Source organism: Pelophylax lessonae (assembly GCF_965119305.1).
Source record: "Pelophylax lessonae genome assembly, chromosome: 1".
NCBI lineage: Eukaryota > Metazoa > Chordata > Amphibia > Anura > Ranidae > Pelophylax > Pelophylax lessonae.
Genome location: NC_138768.1, coordinates 562,130,543 through 562,150,019, shown reverse-complemented (window position 1 = coordinate 562,150,019; position 19,477 = coordinate 562,130,543). Strand labels below are relative to the sequence as shown.

Sequence of the window (19,477 nt, the reverse complement as noted above, 5' to 3'; positions counted from 1 at the left end):
CCGCTAGTTGAAATAGGCGCCCTCGGCGGCGCCCGATGATGACGTCAGAGCGCTGTCAATCTACACCACGCCCATATGCGTTCCACCTGACAGAGCGGTGGAACACAACCCGGAAGAAAGGAACCATGAATGCTCTAAAGTACCGAAGGATCTTACAGTCAGTCAAGTTCCTCGACCTCAAACTCGCTCATCCAAGTCTTTATAGACATTGATTTGTGCACTGGTCCAAATCATTTAGTGGAGAGGGGGATTATGGTGTGGGGTTGTTTTTCAAGGGTTGGGCTTGGCCCCTTGGTCCCAGTGTAGGGAACTCCTAAGGCGTCAGCATACCAAGACATTTTGGACAATTTCATGCTCCTAACTTTGTGGGAACAGTTTTGGATGGCCCCTTCCTGTTCCAACATGACTGTGCACCAGTGCACAAACAAGGTCCATAAAGGCATGGATGAGCAAGTTTGGGGTGGAGGAACTTGACCGGCCTGCACAGAATTCTGACTTTAACCCGATAGGACACCTTTGGGATGAATTAGAGCACAGACTGTGAGCCAGGCCTTCTGATCCAACATCTGTGCCTGACCTCACAAATGCACTTCTGGAAGAATCGTGAAACATTCCTATAGACACACTCCTAAACCTTGTGGACACCCTTCCCAGAAGAGTTAAAGATGTTATAGCCGCAAACGGTGTGCCAACTCAATTTTGAACCTCACGGACTAAGACTAGGTAGGATGCTATTAAAGTTCATATGCGTGTAAAGGCAGGCATCCCAAAACTTTTGGTAATATAGTGCAGGGTTTCTCAACCAGTGTGCCACCGCACCCTGGTGTGCCGTGGCAAAATGACCCCAACTTAGCAGCCATCTGATCATTAAACATTGTTAGTCAGTAGTGACAGGGGTGCCGGTCTGCTGTCTAAGTTTACTTCTCTCTGCCACAGGCGCTCAAGAAGCTGTGCCAGCCCCCCCCCCCGCCGCATTTTGCCATGCAATTGCTATGGTGGGTGGGTCGGACATATGAAGGGCTTGCTGGGATGTGCGAGCCGCGGACCCCAGAAGATGCTATCTGGCACGCTTTTGCCCAAGGGAGTGTGTGAGGAGAGGAGGAATTACAGGGAGGAGGCTCTTTAGTGGCTCCTCTGAGCTCCATGAGGTACATGAATTATACATGTCATTTACCTGGTAAATGGTTATTGCTTTTTTATTTTTTTATGTGGTTTAAGTATACATAAGATATGTGGGTTTTAATTACTGTATTATTGATAATGGTAACTGCACTTTTTTTTATATTGTATTCCGATTGCACATTTTTTTCTCTTTATATCGTATTCCACTTGCACATCTGCTGCACTTTGGCAGGATACCAGTGGTTTTCATGTGTGTTTCCTGTGGTTTCTCATAGACCTGTATTATGTCCCTCATTTTTGGTGTGCTTTCAGAAAATGCACCAAAAATGTGGACATAGTAGAAATTTATGAGAAACCACAGGAAACACACATGAAAACCGCGGGTACCCTGCACTACACCTCCACTGTGGCCAAACTGCAGCAGATGTGCATGCACAATGCAATATAAAAAGAAAGAAATGTGTGAGCGGCATACAATATAAAATAAAAAGCGCATTTACCATTATCAATAATACAATAAATAAAACCCACGTATATTTATATTACATAAAAAAAATTAATTGGTGATTGCTTGCTTTTAAAGGCAAAGGAGAGATTTGGGGGTCTTTTTGACCCCAGATGTCTCCATAAAGAGGACCTGTCATCCTTATTTCTATTACAATGGATGTTTACATAAATAATAAAAAGTAATTCAAGGAAATAAAGAATTAAAGGGACAGTGAAAAAAAAAGGTAAAATAAATAAGACAAAAAAAATATAAGCGACCCTCCCCCCCAACCCTCCATGCTGGCACGCAGAAGTGAATGGATACGTAAGTCGCGCATGCATATGTAAACAGTATTCACACAAAACATGTGAGGTATCACTGCACATGTTAGCGCAATCATTTTAGCGCTAGACCTCCTCTTGAACTCTAAACAGGTAACCTGTAAAAGTGTTCAAAGCGTTGACTATGGAGATTTTCAAGCACCGTAGTTTGTCACCATTCCACAAGCGTGCACAATGTTAATGGGTGATATGTTAGGTATCTATGTATTCGGCGTAACATCATCTTTTATTTCTATTATACAAAAAAATCGTGGTATATATTGTGTTTTGTTTCAATTTATTAAAGTGTATTTTTTCCAAAAATAAATGGGTTTGCAAAACCACTGTGCAAATACCATGTGTCATAAAAAATTGCAACGATCGCCCCCTAGGGACTTTGCTACATGCACAACTGCTATTTTCTACAGAGAAAGAACAAGTACAGACAGCGACTTAGGGCTGTGGACCAGGGGCTCTGTGTTTGTCTCTCATCCATAACTGCAAGAATAGAGCAGTTGTGTGGATCGTCCCAGGCTCAAGTATCCCATTGATGTAAGTAACAATTACATTTTTTCGAAATTTTTGTTTGGTGTGCCTCAAGATTCTGCCAGATTTTAAAGGGTGCCTTGGTTGAAAAACACTGATATAGAGGGTCTTGGCCACCATGCTGCAGTTCAGTTTCAGGGTCTTGGCAATCTTCTTATAGCCTAGGTCATCTTTATGTAGAGCAACAATTCTTTTTTTCAGATCCTCAGAGAGTTCTTTGCCATGAGGTGCCATGTTGAACTTCCAGTGACCAGTTTGAGAGAGTGAGAGCGATAACACCAAATTAAACACACCTGCTCTCCATTCACACCTGAGAACGAGTCACATGACACCGGGGAGGGGAAAATGGCTACTCACTTTTGTTGCCAGTGGTTTATGCATTAATGGCTGTGTGTTGAGTTATTTTAATGGGAAAGGAAATTTACACTGTTATACAAGCTGTACACTCACTACTTTACATTGTAGCAAAGTGTAATTTCTTCAGTGTTCTCACATGAAAAGATATAATAAAATATTTACAAAAATGTGAAGGGTGTACTCACTTTTGAGAGATATTGTATCTATCTATCTATCGATATATATATATATATATATATATATATATATATATATATATATATATATATATATATAAATAAGTGTTTTGATATTTTCCTGAACCACCTAATAATGAGTGTTTATCACCTTTGATCACAACTAATTTGACCTTTTAATTTGAGCCGTAAACCAACTTTTAAAGTTTCTTAATTCATTAAATAAAATTGCACAAAATGTACCATATTTGGAAGAAATATAATACAGATTCAGAACCTCAGTAAACATCAAGACAAACCTGAAAGAAACTGGCAGTGCACTATAACCAAGCCTCTCTTGCAGTAAATTCTGAAAAAGAAGGGATTCAATTACAACCAGAAAGTTCTTCTCTACTCTTACTTGGAAATATGGCCTGATGTATGGTCAGCTTCCCTACTCAGTTTCAGAAGTGCCTCATCTTTAAAGGGTGCACAAGGTAAGCCGTCTGGAAGATTGATTGCTTCCTCAGAGGGTTCCACCATGTTATAATTAACAGATGGCTGAAACAGTAAGCAACCAAAGGTGTCAGCAAAAAAATCAGGTTTTACAGATCTACAATCCCACTGTAAAAATAAAAAAAACATTCACTCCATCAAGCAATCAATCAAAGCTTTCAGCCATTCTTAAAATAATATCTAAAAGAAATGATATCCTGTTTTTCAGTGACAAGAGCCTCACCTATTACAAGCTGCCACAAAAAGCACACACAGATATTCCTTGATGCGCATTGTAATGCATCAATGTTAATTTTTAGGGAGTGAATTTTTCCATGTTGTCACCTACAATTTGACAGTGAACATTTACACTATGGGGTTGATTTACTAAAAATAAAAGGGCTGTAAACTTTGCAAGGAATTATATAGAACAGGATAGGTCGGTTAGAGAAATTCCCAAAATAAGCTAAACTAGGTAAAAACAATTCCTTGCAAAAGACAGGACACTTGGGAATGCTCTTGTATAGGAGCTGGGATTTTTTTAGGTGCCAATAACTCGAATCATAGTAACATAATAAAATTCAATTAATTTACTTTTGTATCTCATTAAAAAATATGGATATACTAAAAACATAAAAAAATTCATCCATCAAGTGAATTTGTTACATTTGCTTATCATAGCGTAGCAATCCTGACATGTTTCACCATTTAAAAAAAAGGAAAAAGAAACTGCGCAATATTAAATATTAAAAAAAGCAGCAACTCAAATGTAAGATAGGCACAAAAGTAAACAATATATAAAAATGAAGTTGCGCTGTGCATTTCTATTAAATCACACACAATTTAACATGTGCAGTAAAAACATTAAATATCAGAAAAAAGAAGAACACAAGAAAGTGTCCTTCCACACCAGTAATTTAACACCAGTGCAAACATTATTTTGGGTAACAAATAGTGTCCAAACACATTTTTCAAAAATGGATCTTCTCCGTGATAATACCGTGATCTTCTACCACCAAAATGCGATATCCTCCACCAAAGCTAGATTGCCTGCTTACCAGAAATTTTCACCTCTTACAAAGGTCAACAGCACTTGTGGCTTAAACCCAGTCTGGGCCTTGTGTCTCCAGAGGGATTACCGGAATGGTTAGATCTCGTTTGCAAAAATCAGGCAACTGGTCCAACTTCAAAACCTCTCAGGAAGTGACACTCCCTTCTTCTATGAGGCTGCAGCCTCTCCCACACTGCAGGCTGTGTACACTCCTCCATCTCCTCTCCTAGGCTGGAGGACAGGAGAGGGAGGAGTGTACGCAGCCTGAAATTGGACCAGTTCCCGGATGTTTGCAAAGGAGATCTAACCATTCCGTTAATCCCTCTGGAATAGGTAGGGTGACCAGACGTCCCCGGTTTCCGGACTGAGGACACTGTCCCCGTAGTCAAACCCCCGGATTGCAGGGGTGGCGCTAGGTGCAGGGTCGATCCTGGGCGGGTGCTGAGGTAGAGGGGGGCTGTCTGCCGCGGGTGCCACACACTGGGCAGTGTCAGGCCGGTGTCGCCCCCTGTGACAGCTTTAATTTGAATCGCAGGTGCCTGCCATCACACAAAGTCCCGCCTCCTGGTTTGACTCCTTTGATAGACAGCACACTTGTCCAATGCTGGTAAATGTGCTGTCTATCATAGGTAGGTGCCGATCCAGGAGGCGGGACTTTGTACGACAGCGGACGCCCGGCAATGCAAATTAAAGCTGACACAGTAGGCGATGCTGGCCTGTGTGATGATCCGACCGGCTCTCCTCTTCTCTCTGATCCCCTGGTGAGGCTGCATTGGATGATGGGAACTGGTCAGGCCGCATTGCTGGGCACTGGTCAGGCTGCATAGATGGGCATTAGTGAGGCTGCATTGGATAGGCACTGGACAAGCTGCATTGCTGGGCACTGGTCAGGCTGCATTGCTTAGCACTGGTCAAGCTGCATTGGATGGGCACTGGTAAGGCTGCAATGGATGGGAACTGGTCAGGCTGCATTGCTGGGCAGTCAGGCTGTATAGATGGGCACTGGTCAAGCTGCATAGATTGGCACTGGTCAGGCCGCATAGATGGGCACTGGTGGGGCTGCATTGGATGGGCACTGGTCAGGCTGCATTGCTGGGCACTGGTCAGGCTGCATTTCTGGCCACTGGTCAGGTTGCATAGATGGGCACTGGTCAGGCTGCACTGGAGGGGTACTGGGGAGGCTGCTTTGAATGGGCACTGGTCAGGCTGCATAGATAGGCACAGCTGAGCCCTGCATTGTTTATGTAACGCACTCCTGAGCCCTGCATTCTTTATGTAGCACACTCCTGAGCCCTGCATTCTTTAATGCATTCTGCATTCTTTATGTAGTGCACTCTACACTTTGTAAGTAGCGCACTCCTGAACTCTGCACTCTGTTTTTTCTCTATCTTATCTTCATAACATTTGGTAGTCATATCTCAAAAAATTTGAAGAAGTATCTTTTTTTTTTTAACTCATGGACGAAATGTGAGAAATAACGTATATATCATACAATCATTCCATAAACATACCACATACATTGCATATATAATTTGATGAAAATATGCTTATAAAATAGTTTACCATTGGCCATTGCCAATAGAAAAAAAAAATATGTCCCCGCATTTCATTTTTAAAATCTGGTCACCTTACTTTGGAGACACAAGTCCCAGGCTGAGTTTAAGCCACAAGTGCTGTTGACCTTTGTAAGAGGTCCAAATTCCTGGTAAGCAGGCAATCTAGCTTTGGTGGAGGATATCATATTTTGGTGTTGGAAGGAGTTATTATCACGGAGAAGATCCATTTTTGAAAATTGTACTTGGTCACTATTTGTTACCCAGAAAAATGTTTGCACAAGGTCTTTTGTCAGGTCTGTACTTAGGCCTTTTTGCCTGTTTGATTACTCCTCCTGCGGTTAACTGTACAACAGCTTTAACCTTGGCTTATAGGGAGGGATATAACTTCTCTTTACTCTTCCCTGGTGCACAAGTTGTATTTTTATTTGTGCTGTAACAATTCCTGTGAATCCAGTGTACATGCAACCTTTGCCAATTTTGGTGTATTGGTGTAGTAGTATATATCTCCTGAGGAAGCCTATCAAATGGTGAAACTTGTCGGGATTGCTACACTATGATAAGCAACTGTAACAAATTCACTTGATGGATATCAAACATTAATTATTTCTATGTTTTCAATATATCCATATCGTCTTTCTATATTTTTTAATGAGATACATAAATAAATTTAATATGTTAAAATAACATTTTAATATGTGACTATGATTTGAGTTATTGGCACCTAAAAAACCCCAGCTCTTATGCAAAAGCATTCCCAAGTGTCCTGTCTTTTGCAAAGAATTGTTTTTACCTAGTTTAGCTTATAGTAGTTAGGTTAAATTAAACTGACATAAGAAAATATTCAGGTTTTCATATGTATTGAAAAATGACCATAATCTTAGGATATTCAGTGCTATGGTTGGGCAAGTAGGCACTATTTTCACAGCAGATCACACACACAGGTCACTAAATTACAAAGCTCTTGCTACAAAGACAGATCTAATATTACCTGTGTAGACATGATGACTTTAGGGCATGATTTGACCAGCAAATCATATTCTCGCACAGGAACATCACAACATTGAAGAAACGATTTTGTAGCCATTTGATGTGTTGGTTTGGCAGATATCTCAGATGAAAATGGACCTCGGAGTTCCTATAGAGATAAGATATATATATTTATTCTCAATGGGCCAGTTTGCATTTGAGCATTGTGTCACTTGTCGTTTTTTGGGACAGAATCTTGTATTTATGGCCCTGTGTGTTTTTACGTTTATCCCAAACAAAGTGTACATATGGTCAAAATGTAAAATCATATATTCATTTACACATTGTATTTTAATTATTGCTAGCCTACACCTATTAATTTGAATGGACTTGAAGTTTGTAAACTTACTCTGTGAAGGTGCCCATGCATTTACTTCCTGGAATTCTGTGACACATATTCCTTATGCCCTGTGAGTAGGCCCTGCAGTATCACACAATTCACAGAGCCTGCCTTCTGAGCTGCAGAGGTGCTGAGAGGGGGAGTTTCAGGAGGCAGAGCCATTTAAAAGAATCACAGCTTGCAAAAGAGCAAGATACTATGGGATATGTAGTCCTTAGAAATGAAAAGTAAACCGCAGAGGAGAAGCGGAGAAGCATGCATGGAATTCAGAAAGTTGTGGAAAGAGATGACCAACAGACAGGCAGAACTCACAACATGTAAGAAGGTTTTTCAAGTAAGCTTAAATTGGATTGTGAAATATAACAATTGTTTGTATTGTTATTACAATGCTGATTAAGAATGGGCTAAATGTTTGATTTGAATGTAAGTTTGACACGAACATCAGCTGTTCGTGTGTGCGCTGAACACACAAACAAATAGTGCGATCAGCAAAAAAATAAAACAACCCTCCCGCCGTTTTACACCTGTCCAGCGTAATGAGCGGCTAGAGCTGTGACATCGCTTTTATAAGAAAGGGGCGGGGACTTCTGTCGTGACGTCAGTTAATTTATTCACTGCACCAGCGCAGTGCATTATGGTGCTGGTGCAGTGAATGAATTAACTGACGTCACGTCAGAAGGGGCGGTCTGTTCCTGCCCCTTTTTTTTATAAAAGAACTGTCACAGCTCTAGCAGCTCATTCACCAGGAGGCATGTGAAGCGCGGGAGTGCCATTTTTTTCTATTCCCTATTTTTCGGGTGTGGGGCGGGCGACGTGATTGACCATGGATATACATCGGAGGAAACACTATTATTTTATTTTTATTTTGTAATAAAGGACTTGTCAGAAACTGGCTTTTGTCTTTATTGTTTTTGTACAATTTTTTGGTGAATGGGTAGGGGTAGGATGTACCCTATATCCATTCACATGGGGGGGGGCTGGGATCTGGGGGCCCCCTTGTTAAAGGGGTCTTTCAGATTCTGATAAGCCTCCCGCCCGCAGACCCCCACAACCACAGCCCACGGTTGAGGGGAATAGACCCCTGTTCTCATCAACATGGGGGCAAGGTGCTTTAGGTTGGGGGGACAGAGCCCCCCCGCCCCAAAGCACCCACTCCCCCATGTTTAGATCATGTGGCCTGGTATGGTTCAGGAGGGGGGGTGCTTGCTCATTCCCACCCCCATCCTGGCCAGCCAGGCTGTGTGCTCGGATAGGGGTCTGGTATGGATTTCAGGGGGAACCCCACATCGTTTTTTTTTTAAATTCTGGCGTTTTTTTTTTTTTTTATTTTAGCGGGAACCCCAACGCCATTTTTTCATATTTTTTTTTTATCTGTATTGCCGGGAGCTGACAATACATTACAGCCGCAAGCAAGTTTAAATGACATTCTTTCCTTCAGAAATGTCAGTATTGCTGCAACAGGCTACATACATCGCACATATGCGCCACTTTACAGGCACATTAAGGGGACCCCCCAGGCACAATATTTAAATGAATTTTTCATTTTTATTGTTTCACTTTAAGCATTATTAAAATCACTGCTCCTGTATAAACAATCATTTTAAAACATTTTTTTTTTTTGCATTGATTCATGTCCCCCAGAGCAGTACCCGGGTCCCCATACACTTTTTTGGGCCAATAACTTGCATTTAAGCCTTTAAAATTAGGACTTTTGATTTTTCATGCTCGTGTCCCATAGACTTTAATGGAGTTTCGCATGTTCGCTAGAACGTTTTCCATGTTCGAGATGTTCTGGTGCGAACCGAACAGGGGGGTGTTCGGCTCATCACTAATGCTGATGGTATAAAATGAACATGTATGCTATGACCATAGATCTCCCTAAAAAGTCTATGGATTTAAAAGTGTGAAATTCTGATCCTGTACTATAAGTCAAACATACAAAACGCACAAAATGCCTCTAATTTGCCTGGCTATACTTACACTTAAGTGTGAATAAGGGCTTAAAGTGATTGTTAATGGTTAAAGAAATATTCTGTATACCAAATGCCCCAAATATTATGCAGATATAATTCAATGATAAAATAAAGCATAACCCTTGTGTGCCAAAGTGTGCAAAAATATTTTCTTCATCTGAAAGAAAAAGGCAGCTGGAGTGTAATAATACAGTAGATCCCAGTTAGAGGAAAGTAACACATGCTAATGACACCTGCTAATGTACTAACAATCACATGCTGTGGGGGAAAGCTCAGACACACAAATAGGATTTGTAAAATTTCCATCTGATGCAGCATACCATCCTCTCTGAATATTTTATCGTTCTTTATTTAATAAAAAAGATCCCCTTGACTCCTATTTCCTATGATGAAATAGGGAGCACAGTCTCCTTCATTGCCCAGCCAATGGAGCGGGGTAAGATTCAGCCAAGAAAACGGAAAATTGTATCATACTTACCGTAATTTTCCTTTCCTGGTGCCTATCCATGGCAGCATACTAGTGATAGAGCTCCGCCTCGACTCCACCTTCAGGATCAGTGAATAGCATAAATTAAAAGGTATAGCCCCCCCCATCATTCTCCGTAAATAGGAAAACCGAGGGAGGGATCGTATGCTGCCATGGATAGGCACCAGGAAAGGAAAATTACGGTAAGTATGATACAATTTTCCGTTTTCCTGGTGCCTCCATGGCAGCATACTAGTGATAAATAACTAGCTTACACGGGTGGGATAATGCTTAATCAAAAAATAAAGTTTAATTAGACAAAGACATTGCTGCTTGAACAACTCGTCTTCCAAATTCAACTGTCGTTAGAGCCCCTGGATCAACTCTATAGTGTCTGAGAAACGTGTGCTGTGACGACCAAGACGCCGCCCTGCATATTGTCTCCAATGAGACGTTTGCTCTCGTTGCCCATGAAGTTGACACTGCTCTTGTTGAGTGTGCGTTCACTCTGGAAGGAACATCCATGTTTTGTGCAGTATAGGCTTTTTGAATGGTCTTGACTACCCAGGATGCCAAGGTCCTTTTTGAGGCTTCCTTTCCTCTGTTTTTACCCCAAGGAATCACGAAAAGCTTTTCCGAATTCCTGAAGGCTGCTGTCATTTCCAGATAGGCTTTTAGTATCTTGGGAACATCTAGTTCCTGACACGAATCTGAGAAGACTGGTAATGCCCATGGTTCACTTAAGTTGTCTGGCGTAGTCACTTTCGGAGTGAAACCTCGAAGAGGCCGTAGCTCCACCCTGTCAGGGAAAAACGATATATGCTCCTCCCCTATTCCCAGGGAGTGCAAGTCTGAAATTCTTTTGCCGGACGTGATCGCCACTAGAAAAACTGTCTTCAAAGTCAGGTTCCATAGCGAAATTTGTTCCACCGGCACAAAAGGGTGTTTGGACAGCATCTCCAGAATCAGAGGAAGGTCCCACTGAGGAAAGGGACTTCTACTTGGAGGACGAATCTTAAGAACTCCTCTGAGAAAGGTGATTACCAGCGGATTATCTGCCCATCTGATGCTGGTTGCCGCTGAAATCGCTGACACCTGAACTTTAAGTGTACTCAAGCCGAGACCCCTGTCTAGGCCAGACTGAAGGAAGGCCAATACGTTTGAAACAGAAGGCGTGATGGGATCAAATTCTTCTGTTTCCGCGTAGGACACAAACCTATTCCAGATCTTAGCATATACGGAATTGGTTGCTGGCTTTCTGGCTTTGAGGAGAGTATTGATGACTTGCTGGGAGCATCCTAAGGATTCAAACCGCCTCCTCTCAACAGCCATATTCGAAGGTTCAGAGTCTGTGGTCTTGGATGGAACCTCCCCCCCTGTGATAGTAGGTGAGGAAAGGGAGGAATCTTGATCGGGGAGCATACGCTCATGCGTAGGGCCAATGGAAACCAAGGCCTCTTCGGCCAATACGGAAGGATTGCCAGTATCTGTACTGGTTCCCTCGTCAATCTCAGTAAGAACCTGTGAATTAGGGGACGTGGTGGAAAGGCGTAGCCTGTCGTGAACCGCCATGGGCAGGACAGAGCATCCACTTCCTCCGCTTGCGGGTAAGGGAGACGTGAGAAGAAACTCGGGAGCTTGGAGTTCTCTGGAGTTGCGAATAGATCCACTTGTGGGAGATCCCATAGGCTGAGGATCTGCTGAAAAATGTGCGGATGTATTGCCCATTCGTTGGCGTCCTCGAAGTCTCTTGATAAATGATCCGCCACTGTGTTCAATCTGCCTGGTAGATAGGCTGCTCTGAGGGCCACCAGATTCCTTTCTGCCCAGATCATAATGGGCTCTACTTCCCTCAGGAGGGTCCTGCTGCGGGTCCCTCCCTGCTTCTGGATGTATGAAACCGCTGCCCTGTTGTCTAGGCGTAGTAGGACCCTCTGCGCCCTCACCTGAGGAGCTAGTGAGGTTAGTGCCATGAATGCCGCCCTCAGCTCTAGAATGTTGGAAACCAAGTCTTTCACCGGAAAGGACCATCTCCCCTGAATCTGTATTGTTTCGCAATGCGCTCCCCATCCCTGGCTGCTCGCATCCGATGTGATCATGGTCCAGGAATGAGAACCCAGATGGTGAGGTTTGGCGAGATTCTCCGGATCTGTCCACCAATGAAGGCCTCTGCGCATTATCGATGTTATCTGGATCGTTTGCGAGAGTTGACGTGTGCGCCACTGGGACAGGAATCCCGACTGAAAGAACCTCAGGTGCCAATGTGACCATGGCACTAGAGGGATGCAGGAAGACATTGAGCCGATCAGACTCATACATTGTGAAGCTGACATGTAGTCCCTTCCTATGGCATGAAGTGTCTTTTGAATTATTGCTGTTGCCTTCATTTGGGGTAGAGAGACCGTGCCTCTGGCCGTGTTGAATTCTGCCCCTAAGTATACCATCACCTGGGTTGGAGATAGTTGACTCTTCTGCCGATTTACTAACCACCCTAGATCCTTCAGGGTTTGTAGTAGAATGTCCCTGTGGAGAATCAATTTCCGTGGACAGTCGGCTAGGAGGAGGATATCGTCCAGGTAATGATATACTCTTAACCCTTTCTCCCTTAGGGGGGCAAGGGCCGATATCAAGACCTTTGTGAAGACTCTTGGGGATGTGCACAGGCCGAAAGGCAGAGCTTGAAATTGTAGGTGGACATGACCTACTGCGAACCTTAGATATTTTTGGAAGGCGGGAAGTATAGGAATGTGTAGGTAGGCATCTTGCAGATCCACAGATATCAACCAATCCATAGGCTGTACTGTTTGGATTATTGTCTGTAAGGACTCCATCTTGAATCTTTCCAGATGAATATAGCGGTTTAGACCTTTCAAATCTATAACCGGCCTCCAACCCCCTGTCTTCTTCTCCACCAGGAACAGGGTTGAATAGAAACCTGTGAAGCGTTCCCCATAGGGTACCGGTACCGCCGCTTGTTGAAGTTGAAGTGAAACTAGAAAGTCCTTTAAGGCCTGTGCCTTCTGTGGGGATGATGGTAGTGTCGTCTTTTTGTAAGTCGCCCGAGGTGGTTGCTGTTGGAATGTCCAGAAGTGACCGTAACGGATGGTAGAAAGGACCCAAGGGTCCTGGCATTTTGTCATCCAATTTGGTAAGAAGTGGCGAAGTCGGGCTCCCACTGTATCGGTCACTTCTTTTCTGGCGTCAAAAGGACTTTGTCTCCCCTTGTGGGGTAGTGAGATTTTTATTTTTTCTGGATGCCAGAAAGGAAGACTGGGTATCTTTCCAGGGCCTCTTATTGTCCCTGAATGGACGGGTCTGTCTGTAGCCTCTAGAATTTGACTGGCGGAACCTTGAGAGGAAACCCCTTGTTCTGCGTTCCTTCCTATCTTGTGGAAGAATACCAGTCTTTCCTCCAGTGACCCTGGAAATGGCCTTCTCCAATCTTTCACCAAATAGCGATTTACCATCAAAAGGTATTTTGCACCAGCTCTGCTTTGATGCCAAGTCAGCCGTCCAAGGCCTTAACCATAGTGCCCTCTTAGCCATCACTGAGTGGAGCATTGAACGAGAGGCGCACCTAATTGTGTCAATGGCGGCTTCTCCCACGAAGTCTGCCGCTAACTTCAATTCCTCAAGTGACTTGATAATATCCTCTTTAGGGACATCCTGTCTCAGAGCTGTCTCAACGTTGTCAGTCCAGGAATGAATGGCACTTGAGACTGAAGTCAGCGCAATAGCGGGCTTACAAGCTGCCCCTGCGGCCAGATAGCATCTTTTTAGGTCAAGATCAATGCGCCTATCCAATGGATCTTTAAATGAAGTTGAATCTTCCATTGGAAGGGTCATGTTCTTCGCTAGACGCACCACCGCTGCATCCACTACTGGCATGGAGGATAAGGCTTGTATTCCTTCTTCCGGCAACGGATAAAATTTATTCACTCTGTTGAAGGAGAATTTTTTATCTGTCTTACTCCATTCATTCTCAATCACTTCCCTTATTTCTCCCATTAAAGGGAAAGCGACTTGTTTCCTCTTGAGGAAAGGGAAATATGACTTTGACTTAGGCCGGGGTTCCGCTGGTTCATCCCAGGCGATGGCCTGCTTAACCGCCTGAATAAACGGCTGAACTAAAGCAAAGTTGAAACCTGAAGGCTCTTCTTCATCTGAAGATTTGTCCGAATGTTCCTCCGAGGAAGGATCTCTAGTGGCTGGAACTGCGCTAACAGTGATAGCGGAAGGACCTGCGATCACCGGATCCGATTCCTGTGGCTGAGAAGCCTGTGGTATAGGACGAGCTGGGATGGTGGACACCAACTCTGCAATTGAGTCCTTCATTGTTTGTTTAAGTAGATCAACTACTTGGCGGCTCTCCGTGTCACAACTGGCCGCATAATCCCTGAGACAGTCTTTACAGACCAGCTTTCTCGGGAGGGGTTCCGCGCCACAAGACCAGCACTTTTTTCTTGAAGAATAATGTGGTGAAGGAGAGCGATAACGGCTTCTGGATCTTGATCTCTCTGGGTATCTTGAGGAATGTGACCTGCGATCAGGACTGTGGTCATCCCGTCTTCCCGATGATTTTTGAGATCTCTTCGATGGTACTGGACTGTGACAAACCAAAAATAATGGATGTCAGTGGCGCACTCTTTTTTTTTTTTTTTTTTATACTCACGAAAAGTTGGTCCCATACCTATTACGGTCAGGTGGATCTTGGTTTCGTGAGGAATGACTCATGGTAAGGGCAAGAGGATCAGCTGAAAAAGGAAAGATTATAGTAGAAAAACATGTATACATATATATATATACATATACACACATACACCTATATACAGAGAAAGAGTAAGAACCAAAGCATAAAAACCACCTACCGAGAGAGAGCAAACGAAAATGGTCTGCAGGGCAAGGCTAGTTGAAACCGAAGACACCGCCTCTCTAAACTTCCTGGTTTAAGTACATCAGGCTCCACTCCACCTGAGCCGAAGCACCAATAGAAAGGCAGGGAAACCATTGACTGGATTTTTTTTTTTTTTTTTTAAAACAACACTGCCCCTTTAAGACATAATTTGTAAATGTGCTGCCCTATACCTGAGCCAAAACCTAACTTCCTGTAACTTTTTTGAATTCTGCCTTCTTCAAAACAACACTACCCCTCTTTATTTCTTTATACTGCAGCTTTAAATAAATTATTCATTTATATACATATATTTTTTTTTTTTTTTTTGAGACCACGGCAAAATGGCCGCCGTTGTCTCTACCGCGCATGCGTCGTCCCGCAATTCTTACTGCGCATGCGCCGCAACCCGACATGTCGCCGCACAGAGACTCCCACCGAAAAGATGGCCGCTGTGGGAGTCAATGCGCATGCGCCGGCCGCCGCGTCATCACGGCGCGACCCGGCGCGAACAGGGGAACAGGACGCCGTAGCCATTAGAATGCTGCGTGGGGGAATCGCCCCCAATTGCCCTAACGCCAGACAAGGTAGCCATAACACACGCAATTAAGAATATAACTGGGAATAAACATCACAATCAGTGCCCACAAAACTATGCATAGTGATGGAAAGACAGAGAAGTGTAGAAGGGAAAGCTGATCTCTCTGCCACCATGAATCCCCACATTATACATGTATCCTTATCCACATACTCATGAATATTATATATATATACATATATATTTTATGAAAAGACGGCATATTTGTTCCACATTAGGAAACGCCGTTACTCACAGACCCCAGAAGATCCACAGAAGGGGTTCCCAGTCTTATTAGCGCGTTTAGCGGCCCAAGAACAGGGACTGCACACGGGAGAGGCTGAACCCGGTGGAAGCTGCCCGTTTTCACAGGCAGAGGTAGGGACATACTGCTGCAATCTTCACTGTTCAAGAGGTTTGAGGAAAAAAAGGAGAATGATGGGGGGGGCTATACCTTTTAATTTATGCTATTCACTGATCCTGAAGGTGGAGTCGAGGCGGAGCTCTATCACTAGTATGCTGCCATGGAGGCACCAGGAAACACCTTTTCATGAGTCCCTGCTGAGATCATGCACTTCAGTTCTAAGATAACCATATACATAGAAGAATCTGCACTCGGACTACTTAACCCCCCAAAAAAAGCAGTCATTATGTCAATACATAATGTGAAGCGCAATCAACATACTCAAATTAAAATATTAAAAAAAGAAAGTGCTTTAGGTATACAAAGCACATCAGACACCAATAACAGTGATATTAAAAGTATTTTGAGTATGCTGCTAACGCTGCACATTAGGTATTGACATTCAATTCTATGATAGCAGAAATTACAAAAAAATCTTAAGCGACTACAACAACATTTTAGGGGAGTACCTTTCAGCACAAATATAAAAAAAAAAAAAATACAATCGTATAGGCATTGTTATAGGAGGGTGCATGCTGAAGGCTTTCCAGTCAAAGGAATACCAGTTCACATACACTAACAACATCATAGGCTAAAAGTAAATGACAAGAAAAGTCCTGAATTACCAGTTGCTCCCTCTTACTTGCCTTTAAGTCCAGTGCATGCTGTAACCTCAAGAGTGTTATTTCTTGCTCCAGACGTTGGATTTCTGCTTGACATTCAGAGAGCTGCAACAAAGTCTGCAGCAAATAGGAAACGATAGAAAAATAAAATTAAATCAGATTTATTATAGCCAGACAATTCAAAAGCTGAACACACACTATACAATTTTATTTCGATTTTTTTCCTTCAGACTTACCAAAACCATATAATATGAGGTCAAACCTAAACACTTTCAATTTGTATGCAATCAGGCAGGCCCTAGCACTACATAGTTGAAGGTAAATGTAAAGGAAACTGAGCAACAAAAGTTCTATAGTGTGTATCCAGCTTTAGTCCTTATTTTTCAAAACAAAAGCAGGTTGGATATTCTTTGCTGAGAAACATATTCTATGGCTTATACTCTTTAAATCAAGACAGTGAACCTGCTATGGAAAACAAAACATACAACTAATACAAGTCTATAAGTGCCCAAAAGTACCTTCTGTTGTATTCACAGCATCTTCTGCACAACCCATGAGTCTCAAAACATGGGCCCACTTAGCAGGCAGATTTCAATTTAGCTCCAAGTTAGAGCTCTGGCACACCCCCTACATGCCGGTTCACACTATTCCGACTTGTCAGGCGACTTGGTCGTCTGACAAGTAGCTTCCAATGCTGTGCAATGGAACCATTCTAATCAGAGCGACTCAAGTTGCTATGACTTAGAAAAAGGTTCCTGCACTATTTTTTGGCAAAGTCGGAGCGACCTGCATTGACTTCTATTATGAGAAGTCGTTGCAAGCCGCGCTGAAGTCGCGCTGCACGGGCGACTTCATTAGTCGCCCGAAGTCGGGGCGACTTTGAGTCGGATTAGTGTGAACCGACTCTACATCGCACAATACACTGCATGCTCCTTGGTGGCCTGTAACAAGGCATGTATATTGCACCGTGAGATGTTGGGGGTATGCCAGAGCCCAGATTTAAAACTGAGGACACCTTACCAAGCTCATTCAGGTTTGGACATTTCTGGAACACACATAAGAAACTATGCTCACAACTAGAAGAAAATGAATGCATTCTGCATGCCTGCTCCTACAGAGTTATATTCATTCTTTGAGAAATTTCCTTTAAACCATATGAGAAACGCAACTATTTAAACCTATGTATGATGTGGAGGTCAAACCCCAACAGATTAGCCTGGATATGTATCAAGAAGTGAAGTGCAACAGATACTCACTAAATATTTCAGTATTTAATAGAAAAACTGCTGTGACCATTATGAAGAGTCCCCACTCTCCCTCTATTTATTTTATGTTATGAATAATGCAACAGGATGTGCTGAGCCCCTAAACTCTCAGGTGAACAGCAACAAGGTTTAGATTTTGGATATTTACTGTTTTTTGTTTTTTATGTGTCTGTGTCCACAGATGGACCTGTGTCTTTTTTCAACCTGACTAACTATGTAACTATGTAACTATGATATGGAGTATCCAATACATACAGTATCTCCCAAAAGTGAGTTCACCCCTCACATTTTTGTAAATATTTTATAATATCTTTTTATGTGACAACACTGAAGAAATGACACTTTGGTACAATGTAAAGTAGTGAGCGTACAGCTTGTATAACAGTGTAAATTTGCTGTCCCCTCAAAATAACTCAACACACGGCAATTAATGCTTAAACCACTGGCAACAAAAGTGAGTACACCCCTAAATTAAAATGTCCAAATCAGGCCAACTTACCCATTTTCCCTCCCCAGTGTCATGTGATTTGTTAGTGTTACGAGGTCTCAGGTGTGAATGAAGAGCAGCTGTGTTCAATTTGGTGTTTTTGCCCTCACTCTCTAATACTGGTCAATACAGAACTCCCTGAGGATCTGAAAAAAAGAATTGTTGCTCTACATAAAGATGGCCTAGGCTATAAGAAGATCGCCAAGACCCTGAAACTGAGCTGCAGCATGGTGGCCAAGACCATACAGCGGTTTACTAGGACAGGTTCCACTCAGAACAGGCCTTGCCATGGTCGACCAAAGAAGTTGAGTGCACATGCTCAGCATCATATCCAGAGGTTGTCTTTGGAAAATAGATATATGAGTGCTGCCAGCATTGCTGCAAAGGTTGAAGAGGTGGGAGGTCAGCCTGTCAGTGCTCAGACCATACGCCACACACTGCATCAAATTGGTCTGCATGGCTATCATCCCAGAAGGAAGCCTCTTCTAAAGATGATGCGCAAGAAAGCCCGCAAACAGTTTGCCGAAGACAAGCACACTAAGGACATGGATTACTGCAACCATGTCCTGTCGTCTGATGAGACCAAGATAAATGTATTTGGTTCAGATGGTGTAAAGCGTGTGTGTCGGCAACCAGGTGAGGAGTGCAAAAAAAAAGTGTGTCCTGCCTACAGTCATGCATGGTGGTGGGAGTTTCATGGTCTGGGGCTGCTGCATGAGTGCTGCCGTCACTGGGGAGCTACAGTTCATTGAGGGAACCGTGACATACTGAAGCAGAGCATGATCCCCTGAAGGGGTGGGGGGTCAGCCTGTCAGTGCTCAGACCATACGCCGCACACTGCATCAAATTGGTCTGCATGGCTGTCGTCCTAGAAGGAAGCCTATTCTAAAGATGATGCACAAGAAAGCCCGCAAACAGTTTTCTGAAGACAAGCACACTAAGGACATGGATTACTGTAACCATGTCCTGTGGTCTGATGAGACCAAGATAAACTTATTTGGTTCAGATGGTGTAAAGCGTGTGTGGAGGCAACCAGGTGAGGAGTGCAAAAAAAAGTGTGTCCTTCCTACAGTCATGCATGGTGGTGGGAGTGTCATGGTCTGGGGCTGCATGAGTGCTGCCGTCACTGGGGAGCTACAGTTCATTGAGGGAACCATGAATGCCAACATGTGCTGTGACATACTGAAGCAGAGCATGATCCCTTCCCTTCAGAGACTGGGCTGCAGTGCAGTATTCCAACATGATAACGACCACAAACACACCTCCAAGACGACCACTGCCTTGTTAAAGAAGCTGGGGATAAAGGAGATGGACTGGCTAAGCATGTCTCCAGGCCT

General features: G+C 43.3%; 1 protein-coding gene across 1 annotated transcript in view; it reads right to left on the bottom strand.

Annotated features, from left to right (window-relative positions):
* Positions 1 to 19,477, bottom strand: part of CCDC158 (coiled-coil domain containing 158) — a 114,174-nt gene that overhangs the window by 17,707 nt on the left and 76,990 nt on the right. Inside the window, exons 17-19 of the mRNA XM_082243852.1 lie at positions 16,413 to 16,505; positions 7,078 to 7,224; positions 3,409 to 3,548 (exon numbers count right to left, since the gene is read on the bottom strand). Coding sequence (XP_082099978.1) covers positions 3,409 to 3,548; positions 7,078 to 7,224; positions 16,413 to 16,505 — 380 coding nt within the window. The remainder of the gene's footprint in view (positions 1 to 3,408; positions 3,549 to 7,077; positions 7,225 to 16,412; positions 16,506 to 19,477) is intronic.